The sequence below is a fragment of the Gambusia affinis genome, linkage group LG04, assembly GCF_019740435.1.
Source record: "Gambusia affinis linkage group LG04, SWU_Gaff_1.0, whole genome shotgun sequence".
NCBI lineage: Eukaryota > Metazoa > Chordata > Actinopteri > Cyprinodontiformes > Poeciliidae > Gambusia > Gambusia affinis.
The window spans coordinates 3,700,156-3,712,201 of record NC_057871.1 but is presented as its reverse complement, the minus strand read 5'-3'; the positions used below and the strand labels follow the sequence as shown (position 1 = coordinate 3,712,201).

Here is a 12,046-nt window from a genome sequence, read left to right as displayed (position 1 = left end):
GATGGTGCAGCAGAGGCACATCTAAAAGTTGGAGGACACCGGCCCTTGAGGACTGGAGTTTGACACACCTGCTATACGTCAACCGATATATCCATATTGAAAACCCACATAATGGGAAAAGACTGAAACAACATTTTTTACCACGATAACTCCAACTCCAGGCAGCTAAATGAAAATACAGATGAATTCTGGACAAACACCCAACAACAACAGTGCAACACAGTCCTACCAACATGAGCAACTTTTCAAATTAAAAGCCCAAAGTGTGCTCTTTCCAATGATATAAGCATCACTGTTATATGTGCAAAACTCACTGAACCAACAGCTGAAGAACAGGAAAAATAAGGCTTATTTCATGAAGTCAAAACCATAAAGTCTTACCTGTACTGTTGTATGGCCATAATTTGCATTAAGAGTTGAATTGAAATTACTTTATTTTTGTAAAGTGCTTTGAAATGACGGGTTTTGAAATGCTGCTATATAAATAGAGTGCATTGAATAGATTTGGTTAGATATGAGAAAAAGAACTTAAGAAAGAAAAACTGAATAATTTCAAATGGGACATGTAGTGCCAAAAAGACTCTTTAGGAAAGTTCACTTGGACTTTTGTCAACCAATACCTCTAAACAAGCTTGCATGCTTCACTGTTTTTACATAAATTTTAGCACAGCAAATGGTCAGATCTTGCGGTTTACCAGATGCTTTGGTTCGCATTTGCACATTTATAATGTGACAAAACGTGAAAATGTTCATAAATACTTTTACAATATACTGATGGTACTGAACATCAATCATGAATATAAACTCCTTATTTTTCTGGTATGAAGTCCATATTAATCCTCTATAACTTATAAGTCCTCTACACAATCTATGAAAACATGTCTATGATCCTGCAGTTTGGCAGAAAAATTTTATGAAAGCAGGAACTTTCCTACCTTCAGTCCGCTCTGCACCAGCTTGTGGAGATCCAAGAAGGGCTCCTTGATAACTTCAAGGTTATGGTTGAGTATCCTGACAATTCCCTCTCTCTCCACAACAAAAAGCCGCTGAGAGCCATCGCCACAGTGCACCACAGCCACCGGCTGCCTCAGACCACTCAACACCTCCTGAGGACAGTAGCAGTTGTGTTTGTGTTTCCTGGGAAACATGGAAAAGGCAAAAGGTCAAGGAATGATGTGTCCCTCAATAATCCAATTATAGCGGCATAAGAAGCAGAGGGGATTTTTAGGTGGCAGTATTTAAAATCAGAAACAGCACACAGAGGCTCAGCTTCACTTTTTATTGTATTTACTCTAGAATGAAAGAATTATTAAAGTGAGTTGAATTGTTGTCAATTTTGCAAAAGTCTCAAAAGTTTGACCACTACATCTGCATTTCTTTGGATAATGTGTGTCAAATAAGTGGTAGCTATTAACATCTTAATGATCACTTGATTGTTCCTGGAAAGTATCAGTCCTACACATCTGACCACAAAATTAATATTTCTAGGTTTCACAACGTTCAGTGTAGAAGGTCAGAAAAAAGAAATACATTTCCACCACAAAACTCAGAAATACTGAGATTAATGTAAAAGATTTTCTAAAAAAAAAAAAGAAAAGAAAATTACTGTAGATCAAAAAGTCAAAGATTTTCTACAAATTTTATTTTAGATTAATCTCACTTTTTTTGTGGAAATTTTCTGAGAATAATCTTGGTTGGATTAAAATTGGATTTTCATTTTTTGCAAACATAACTGATATTGACCACATGTATATTGGGATATATATTGTTATTGATTTATTGTTCAGTCCTACTTAAGTCGTAGTTGAGCATGTTGAACATTGAACTTGTACCAGTGAAACCTGAGCATCTAAGACAGATCATCTTACTTACAGTAACGCAAACGCCACATAAAATAGAACAAGGTGAAAATCAGAGTACAAACCTGCTGATATCTTCTATTTTCTCATCTTCCAAGTAGTTGGAATCTTGCCCAAGGAGTTGCCTTCGTTGATAATCGGGAAAACACAAGCCGGCCCCTCTCCTCCCATAGTACTGACAGAACTCATCCACATCAGCTTGGAACAGCTCTAGCAAATACAGCACATACAAGGCGACACTTACTGCTGATGCTGAACAATTAAAACGGCTTTTTACACAAGTTTCAGGCAACTGAGTTATGTTTATGAATGTCTTGCTTTGTGGCTACATGTACATACAACAACTAACAAAAGTTGCATAGGGACAGAGAAGGAGGAAGGTTTTCTAAAAAGGATTTGTGGAAAGGAATCTAGTTGAATCAATTCTGGTTCGAAGAGGCTATAAAGAGCGAGTGAACAGAAACTGAGAAAAGGATAGCAGTTTAACTTTGAACAGAGCAGAAACACTCAATTCCCAACTGAGACATCCATGCATACTGTTTTCAATTCTTCACATCATATCCTTGTGCTGTTGCCTAAAATGTATCTCTTTTAAATGAATCTAATCTTGTTGTCTAGACAGTTTCTAACTAAAAATTTCTTTATTCATGTCTTTACATATATAGTAGGACAGTCCATATCTGATCCCAAATACCTCAGTGCAAATCAAAGCAATATCACACAAAAAGTCAGAGGAAACTCATTTTATAATCTGTTCTTGTACTGTCTGTGATTTTCAGCAGCAACATCCTCGAGTACAGTCTTTTTTTTAAATTACAGCTGAATTTTAAAAAATTCAGCTGTAATTCTTACAGCTGATCATCAGATCTATCTGATGATCTATCTGATCATCAGATAGATCATCAGATAGACTCTGATGATCAGATAGATCATCAGAGTCTATCTGATGATCTAAAACGAGATTTTAGATCATCACACACATCACATTATGTTGTTTATCTAACTAATCAGGGATTTCCCTGATAAATAAGTGTTTTGAACTCTTTAAAATGTCGCTGACAGTGAAGGAAAGTCATATTACTTGGATATCCCCAATTGTCAGGGAGAAGAAGCGCAAAGTGCAGCTAAAACACACGTCATAAGAACAAAAATCTTTCAGGAAATGTTGTCTGCACACATTATCTGGAAATGAATGTTTTACAAGCCAAATTCATTCAACCCTAATACTTAACTGCAAATTCAAACGTTGTCGTTGATGACTGTAGCTGCATGTGTCGGGTTGAATAACTTTAACTTTGGGAATCAATATCAGCAAATTCCTAATCTTAACAAATCAGAATTACCACCACAAACGAGGAGTTTTAGTTCCCAATTGAATTGAGTCTATCTGACTGTCAGATGTGGAAACAAATTTGGATGCCTGTGACTGACACAGTGTGTTGGAAGCATCATAATGGCAGGAAATAGAAAAGTGCTCTTATTGCAACTGATTTTGCATATTCTTTGAATATCCCACATAAACAAATACAAGAAGATGTAGCAACTTGATTTAACTTTGATAAAGCTTTCTCTGTTTTGAGTTACTGAGCAGCACTGGAGGACAGCATGTGAATTCAAACAATCAGCCTGTTCAATATGGCTTGTCATTCAGCGTAAACAAGATGTTCCCATGGTGAGATATGCTTAATACCTAATTTATGAAACAAAGACGGGATGTTCTAAAATGATGACAAAAGGTGACCAGAAGTTATCGCTCTGCAACACCTCCAGCCAGCCCTGTCACAACATCATTCTCGTAAGAAAACAAAATGTGCAGTGGGTCTCGGAGGCACTTTGAGACCTAACAACAATCTTGACAATATTGTTTCCTCTTGTTAATCCCGTGGAGGACAGAAGAGAGCAAATACACCAGCGATAAAAACACAAACAGGACTCTCCCAGTCCCTCCTTTCATCTCCTTCTCCTGCCACACACCGCAACGACTGACCGCATCAAATACTGGAGGTGATAGGATATCCCCTCAAACATCTAAACATAACATGAAGATCAAACACACACAAAGCTCTGGTTATACCACCCACACACTTGTTTCTGCAGTTATCTTAACCGTGGTGGTTGGGGACCTTGGGTGCAGGATGAGGGAATGAGTGAAGGAAGATATGAGAGGAGTATAGAAAAGGTGGGGGCAGAAGTAAGACTCGAGGCAGGACACATCTTTAGGGGGCCGAGTACGTTGCCTAATCAAGAGACAGAAGTAAATTTTAAGGAAGCAGGATGATAGGTGAAGAATGCTTTAAAGGCTAGTAGTTCAACTTAAAATTGTTGTGTTTAAAAAGGTCCAGTCAAAGCCACATTGGTTTGAACATCACAACTGTAGGAAATTCCTACTTTCCTTGTTGTTGTCTGTTGGTAAATCTAAAAAAAAAAGATTTTGAAATACCAGCATTTTAAACAAAAAAATAAGAGTTTGAGCTAAGAAAAGGTGTAGGACAAAGAGAAACAGAGAAACAGTGTCCGTATTCCTGGCTCCCCGGCTCTAAAGTTATACTTCCATCTGGTTATCTTCCAAGCCAACCTGGGTGGCCCACCCAAAGCACTTGACATCTTGATGCACTTCAGCAGTTTTACATACACACAAGCTTTGTAGAAAAATAAATGTGTCATTCGTCACCACATATGCTGATCTGTGGTGGGCTGAGCGGAGCGAGCAAGAAGGAGCATGGAAGCAAAAAAACAAAAAAAGAAAAGAAAAAGGAAGAGAGCATTTCTGTCTTCAGCTTTTTTGATGCGACTCTTGGAGCCCATATGTCTGTCGGTATTCAAGCAAGAAATCTATAACTTAGAACAAGTGTTCTTCTTCCACAACCTTCTTGTTTTCTGTGAAGTTGCTGTCACCACTCTCAGCTGTAGCTTTGGTGTTACACTTTATAAACAAGCATCATGTTTGATGCAACCAGATATCTATTTGGATGAAATATATGTTTGACTTACAGCTTACCATGTTGTCGACATGTGTGTTTGAAACTATTCTGCCTTCTCAAGTCCCTGCTGATCTAATCAGTTTGAGGAGACTCGCAGCCTAAAGTGTTTGATCAGATTTGGCATGTTCTCTGAAATCACAGTGAACTATGATCTTGCATCTCTTCAAAAGAAAATCTTCTGAAGAGCAGGTGCTTTCAGGCGCAAAAACAATTCCTATGTGACAAACCACATGCAATGGCATCAAAGAGTTTTGATGCCATTTCTATCTCTTCAGCCATGTTTAGAACCCTGTGCGGTTGAAACTTCAGAGAAAACAGCAACGGAGGAGCTGAGATGTAGCTTTTTAAGTGACAGTTTGTACCTGAAACAAAGCACTCAGGAGCTGTCTATACCACAAAATAGGGTTCACATGCTTTCTCAAAACATTTTCCCAGGAGAAACAAAGGCCAGTTCCTGGTATCCAGGTGTACCAAGGTTTAAAAGAGATCTGGTTTTAAAACAGCTTACATTTTATGTCATACTGCTGCCATGCTGCTGGTGGTTCCTTATCTAGCTCTAAAGTTGCAATGACAGTATGTATGCCATGTCAGTATTTCAGTGTTTCCAAAAGTGATACTTGCTATCACTTTTCATGAAACAAAAGTTTCATGACTGACCTAAAGAGAAGTAACTTTATTTTGAGGGAAAATGTAAAAACATTTTATACATTAAGTTGTTTTTTATATATATGAAACCTATTAACATGTTGTGCAATTGTACTGCTAAATAGTACACAACAATTATTTTCAGTGACCTATATTGATATGTATTGATGTTCCATGTGAACATTGATGTTTTAGGGATTTGCAAGCATAAATAATTTAAGTTCATTGCAATAACAGTAACTCAGAATAGCTATTCACCAAAATCTTTCCACAGTAACAGCAATAGAGTAGATTTATCATTATATGGAGCATGAATGTCTGCGCTTTGGATGAAATGAGCTCTATCAGACTGATTGAATGTTTGGTCTGCATGATCAAATTCTGATGAATAATTTTTATCAAACTTTTATTGATTCATCCTCGCCTCATCAGTAGATTGAGAAGCAGACCAGTGAACACGTTTTAGGACAGGCTCAGCTATGAATGGAGGTGAGGTCATATGAGGCAAGAGCTGGATAAATAAATATTCTCTGACCAGACTACTGACGCACCACTTTCTGCATAAACCCGGAGCTTTGCAGAGTCTACATGTGCGAGCAGAGTCTCGGTTACAAACAAGACCTGTTGTGAATTTTTATTCAACACAACAAAACATGCAGGGCCCCAAAAAATGTGAATGTGTTTGTGTGGATAATGCTAGGTGACCACACAGGCACCAATTAAAGCCGCATTCATTGCTTTTATTATGGGTTTCATTACCTGGTATGTGCCCCCTGCAGGTGTAATAGAACTCCCGGCAGAAGTCCTGGCAGAGCCGCGGCAGGTCCGGCTCTCTGTGTGGCATCCGATCCATGTCCAAGGAGTGGAACAACACCTGGGCATTGGGGGAGCAGCGTGCACACTTGATCTCCTCCAGGAGATGTCCACATTCTGTGTTGTTGGTGGAGAAAATCTGGAGACCACACACAAAGAGAGCCAGCACCTTGTTAAATGGGTGGAGAATCAACTTATAAACTTTTAACTCGTACTAAGACGTAGTTAAGAATCAGTGGGTTGTGTAAATAAAAATCATAAAAACTGAGAAACCTGGATTAAAGGTTGGATTTTTAATTTTTATGGAATCTTAACAACCTGCACCTGGTGTCTATTGGTAAAGGAAGTGATCTCTGACCTCATTGTCAGGCAAAATATAGAAAGCAACTGCTCCTATCTGACAAATGTAATAAAAAAATAATAATTAAAATAGGTCTTTGCAAAGTTCTGCAAATATAATTTTAAGGCTTAAACACAAAAATTTTTAACATTTAATTTCAAATCTAATAATATTTTCTATTCAGACCAAATAATCTAATTTCCTGCCTGCTCACTGAAGTTTGCAGACAGTTAAAAAGTAACTACAATCTTCACGTCTGACAGTATTCTGAACAACAAAAAAATTAAATAAAAAATAGAGTCTAAATTACAGTCATTACGCAGAACTACACAAGGAGTTAATCCAAAAGAAATTAGCAGGATTATTTACATAACAAATTAACTATAATAGAACACAATGTAATCTGTTTTAGGTCAAAAGCTGCGCTGTTGGGCCAGCCAAGCATGCTGGTGGTGTTTTGCTCTGTGTGAGGTCCATGTGTAAACACCAATTTCAAGATAGGCAGGCACATCATTCCCACTCTGGTATCAACAAATTAGCAGTCTGTCGAAGTCAATTAAAGCAGGGGACCCAGGGCTAACATATGGACACCTTACACTTGGGTTGCAAAATAAGTCCGCAACTCTGTAAAAGACTTTCTGCTTATAAATTGCGTGGCGTTATGTTTGTGCAACAGGTGGTGGAACTCTTGACAAAAACCTGATGTTCCAGTACAGAAATACGCTGCCATAAACGGGAAAAGAAAGGTATTTTTGGAACAGACAGTGTGACGGACAAAAACAGAACAGCTCAAAATGTTATTATTCCATTTCAGTTCACAAACTCCAACCTGGCTCACACTTTCTGATATAATTGATCAAAAGTCAATCTTCTTTTACTCTGAAAACGAGCTGATATGTTCCTCTGTCATGGCGCTCTCTGCTCTCATGCCTTCCAGTGTTGTGGGCATGCCTGCTCCCTTGCTCTAAAGTGCCTATTGATTTTGTGTGCCATGGCCTGGCACACGGTCCACAGAGAGAAGCATTTGTGTGCTCTCAGCCATGCCCTGTGTCCATATGTTGCTGGGATGAACTCCAATGTTGCCATCATCCAAACCAGAACAAGTGGGCCCTTTGTTTGTTGTGTTTTTGCTGAATCTCCGGGGGCATAATTCTCAAAATGAGGAAGAAAATAACAGGCGGGCTAAAAATGGCCAAAGCCTAAACACACAGGTTGTCAGAGTCCATTACAATATATTTTAAAGAGATGCCAACACAGTTGCAAGGTTTGTGTAGGAGAACAGCCATAACAAGACTGTCTCTATGCTCCTGTGCCAATCAGAACTTAATAGAGTAATTTCAATCAAAATATAGTAATATTAAGTCATAATAAGTATTAAAATATCCCTCAGACAAATTGTGATTTACTTATTATTTGTATACTTTTGAAAGAATTGGTCCTTTTAAAAGCCATCCAGAACAACTTTCAACATTTTAGATGATGTCCCACTTCAAAGTATGATAAGAATTGCTGTGACTAATCTTGCATATGAAAACGCCAAACTATTCTTAATCTAACTAAAGTTTGTTTTGCAAATTTCTAGTCCAGTCACTGTCAGCAGAACTTTCTAGATCTTTCTTCAAGAGTTTAAAGCAATAAAGGAAATAGTTCCTGTGTAGCACTGACAGACTTGGGCTGAGAAAGAGTCATCTCCGAAACACTTATCTAAATATTAACAATTTGCTCTATGTGACATCTTTTTGGGTACTTGGTAGAAGAAAGCCATACTCAGAGGATGGGGAGTTGCAATCGTCACAAATGTGAAGATGCACCTGCTTCCTTCGCCTGCTTCCTGCTCACCGATATAAGCAAAAGGATGTTTCTGGTTTTGTAAAAGAAAATTGCTTTCACGCTCACAACCATGAAAATTGCATGTTTGGGTTTAGTTTGCGACCGGTACTCAACAAGCCCACAACAAGCGTGGAACTTCCAGCTTTTATTCCGAAAAGCAGGAAAAAAAACATTAACAGAGCACAAATATAGGCCTGGGTGGGCCACCAGTTCCAATGTTTTAAAAGGTTATGTCTCAAAATCCCGTAAAATTTCACAGCATACTGTTCCAAAGGTTTTAAGTGCTTTAAATTATATGCTAAGGAAGTGTCACAAAAGAGTGAGTCGATCACCAGGCTAAAAGAAGGATGGTGGGCTTTTCTCTCACTTATAACTAACAAAAATTCAGCTCTTTTGAAATATTTTCTGTTGCGCAAAATATGGAGATACATTAAGTAAAAACTAAAGGAGCGACACCTTTAGTTTTCGCTTAATAGAAGCTACGAGTAACCTCTACCCAAACAGATAGCCTGCCTACTTGGAAAATTGATCTCAATTTGCCCTTGAAAAATGACACACTATTTGGTTAAGTTTATGTCTCAAACAGAGAAGGAATAACATGAAATAATTTTAATAATAAAGAAGTCAAGTTATAGTGGAAGGATAGACATTTCAGAAAAATCGATACAGGTATGTATTTTTGCTTTTTTTTTCTATGTGTGTGTTTTAATGCTATCCTGTTGGCGTAATATCAGTTCTCAAGGTTATCAAATCATCTGATCCTCATACTGGGCCATGCCTGCTTTAATATGACTTCCGCTTCTCTACAAACATAAAAAAGAGAAAACTTGTCTTCTGGTTTTCAAAATGCTCATCCACAGTCAACCATAATAGATGGGGGAGCAAAGGCTGAACTAAAGCTTAAACAAAACACTTGCCCTCAGGGAATAGGTGTAAGTTTGCTGGCAGGGGGAGATACTGGAGAATACACACCCTCTCAAAGGCATTAACACCCGGACAAGGCTGATTACTGGGAGGGGGAGAGAAGAGAGTGATGTTTTCCAGCTTCTCCTATTAGTGAAACCAACAAGCACAATGGTGTTGTTGTTATTCTTTTGCCATAATCAGAAAAGACTCCGTGTGTGGGCAGTGTAGTAGGGGAGGAGGAGAAGTCGAGTTCGCCCTATTCAGTCCCCACCTCCACCACCCCCTCTAACCTCCACCACCCCAACCACCACCTCTTATTTGCATGACTTGAGCAAATTAAATGATGCAATATGTGCTTTTTGTATCACACAAAGTGAGATACCACCCAGCCACTGAATTATCCGAGGGGCACTTTTACATGAGAATGGCCCGATGAGAATCCAAAGGAGTCGCCTGTTTGGCGCATACAGTTGCGTTTTGTGCTCGTCCCAAGAGCGATTCAGACTCTCCTGTAGGGTTTTTAATTCGCGTTTTAACGGTCAAAGCTGACGTGAGCCAAAGGCTGCGGCTGGAGTGACGATTTTCTCTTTTTTTATGTTCGAAATGAAAAGAACGTCAACTACCAAAACTTATCTTAAAACATCTAAAAACAACCTATAACATGCGATATAAGTGACAAGTCTATGAGCTCCAGCTTATAAAAAGACTAAAAAAAACACAAAACAAATTCCTACCTTTTTTCACGAGCGAGCGGGTTCGACAGCTTAGCTAGCAAGCGCTCTGTCTGGACGGTTAGCTCACAGTGAAGCGAGATGTAACGTGAATCGGGGCGATTGATTGCCATGGTAACGCAGAAGCGAATTGGACACACATAAACGTTACACCAGCATGCTCTAAACGCACAATAAGCACGACGGTTGTTCTTTTGCTTTCAAAAAGGAGAATAAGCGCTAAATATGTACAGGTTTTGTTATTAGCGACGAGGACAAACTATGTTAATAACATTTCTGTCACATTCCCTACATTAATAATAGGTACGACAGTGATTGTAGGGGTTTGAGTATATTTCCCCAGTAAAATCATACTAACGTCTTCTTCAACCTACCCGGGCATCCCCGCGGTGCAGGATCTGATAGGCGGCTCTCCTGGTGGGACAACAGGACACACGGGGGTACAACCTATGGCAAACTTCTCCGCTGCTGCTGCCGTCAAGCAGTACTTTTCGCTCCCTTTTCTTCAGACGCTTGGGCAAGCTTCCGTCGTAGCATCTTCTCCTCCTGGGGCTCAACTCTCCTCTCTCTCCGAACTTTGCGTCCCCACATTCCCACACGTTCACCGCGATGGCCAGGACAAGCACGAATTGCAAGTGCTTCATGGTTTCAAAAACATATACAAACAAAATAAATGAGGAAAAAAAGGGGACTTCTGTTTTTTTTTTTTTTTTTCAAAAATGTAAATGTGCCCCTGCAGAACAGTTTGTATATTTAGTTGTATTATCCAAACACCAGAAGCTGCTTAAAAAAGGGGTATTTTATAGTATTATTCCTAGATGAAACTGTTCTTAATTTAATTATCACAATGAGAAGAGTTGTTTAAAAATAAATTAACAAACTCCTTCCTCAGAATAAACGGTTTAACTTGACATTTACAAACCAAATAAAAAAGAGACCAATAAAATTTATCCTCAAGAACACAAACACACACACAAAAAAATCCCCAACAGAAAAGAGCCTGATGTTCCTTTAAAAGGGTAAATTCCTGCAGGGAACGGCTCGCCAGCTTGTGCACGCACGGCACAAAACAACATGAGAAAATAAAAGTTGTCTCTAAGTCCTCTCAGAGCGCTCACATGTTTTCTCGTGCTGTTTCCTCCTTCTTTTTAACCAGCGCGCGAGAAGCGGAGCGAGCGCTGTGACGTAGGACTGCGCGGGGGCGCGCGTGGCAGGCACGGTCGCGCCCACGTCGAGGTGGAAACATTTTACCTGGCAGATCGTAGATGGAGGCTGGAGATTAATGCTGCTCCTGCAATGCTCCATATACCGCGAGCTGAGCAACATGTAATGTAAATGAGAAAACAAACTGTTTGTTTAGATCGCACGTGTGTCCTTTGACGTCACAACGTTGATTACATTGCAGAAATGTTTTTTTCAGTCTGATAACACGGTTTTCCGTGACAGTGAGAAAAGGCTGATTCTGAGCTACATGTGGCAGGTACATTTCTGAGATTCAGGACAGAATTTTGTTCAACAAGGTTCTGAACTACCTAATAAAATGGTTCAGGATTTCATAATTACGAAATGATAGATATATATATTATTCTAGGAGACTATAAGGCTCATAAATTACAACATTATAACTGACAGCAAGCCATCTTTCTTTAAACCGTTCAGAAAATTAGAGAAGAAAATTTGAATCTATTGAGATTTTTAATAGTTGACAAGAGGGCGAGATGGAGTTCATTACAATAGGGCATCCATCCATCATCTAGTTGTACATCCATCCATCCATCCAACCATTGCTTGCTCTAACAAAGAGAATAAACCATTTTTATGCTCCTCAAGTCTGGAACAAACTCCTAGAGAACTGTAAAGATACTGAACCACAGTTCCTTGGAAATCTTTCTTTTTTCTGCCTCTATTTGCTGGTTTGCTATTTTGCTATTTATTCTATCA

The 12,046-nt window shown here is 38.9% G+C and overlaps 1 protein-coding gene across 2 annotated transcripts in view; it reads right to left on the bottom strand.

Moving 5' to 3' along the window:
• Positions 1 to 11,223, bottom strand: part of LOC122829282 (hedgehog interacting protein) — a 39,850-nt gene extending 28,627 nt beyond the window's left edge. The window contains exons 1-4 of one of the 2 annotated variants that reach the window (XM_044113717.1): positions 10,480 to 11,223; positions 6,245 to 6,437; positions 1,925 to 2,069; positions 936 to 1,137 (exon numbers count right to left, since the gene is read on the bottom strand). In XM_044113717.1, coding sequence (XP_043969652.1) covers positions 936 to 1,137; positions 1,925 to 2,069; positions 6,245 to 6,437; positions 10,480 to 10,749 — 810 coding nt within the window. In that variant the 5' untranslated portion in view covers positions 10,750 to 11,223. Of the gene's footprint in view, positions 1 to 935; positions 1,138 to 1,924; positions 2,070 to 6,244; positions 6,438 to 10,108; positions 10,197 to 10,479 lie in introns of those variants that run through there. The other variant, XM_044113718.1, reaches the window with a different exon arrangement.
• Between the last annotated feature and the right edge of the window lie 823 nt (positions 11,224 to 12,046).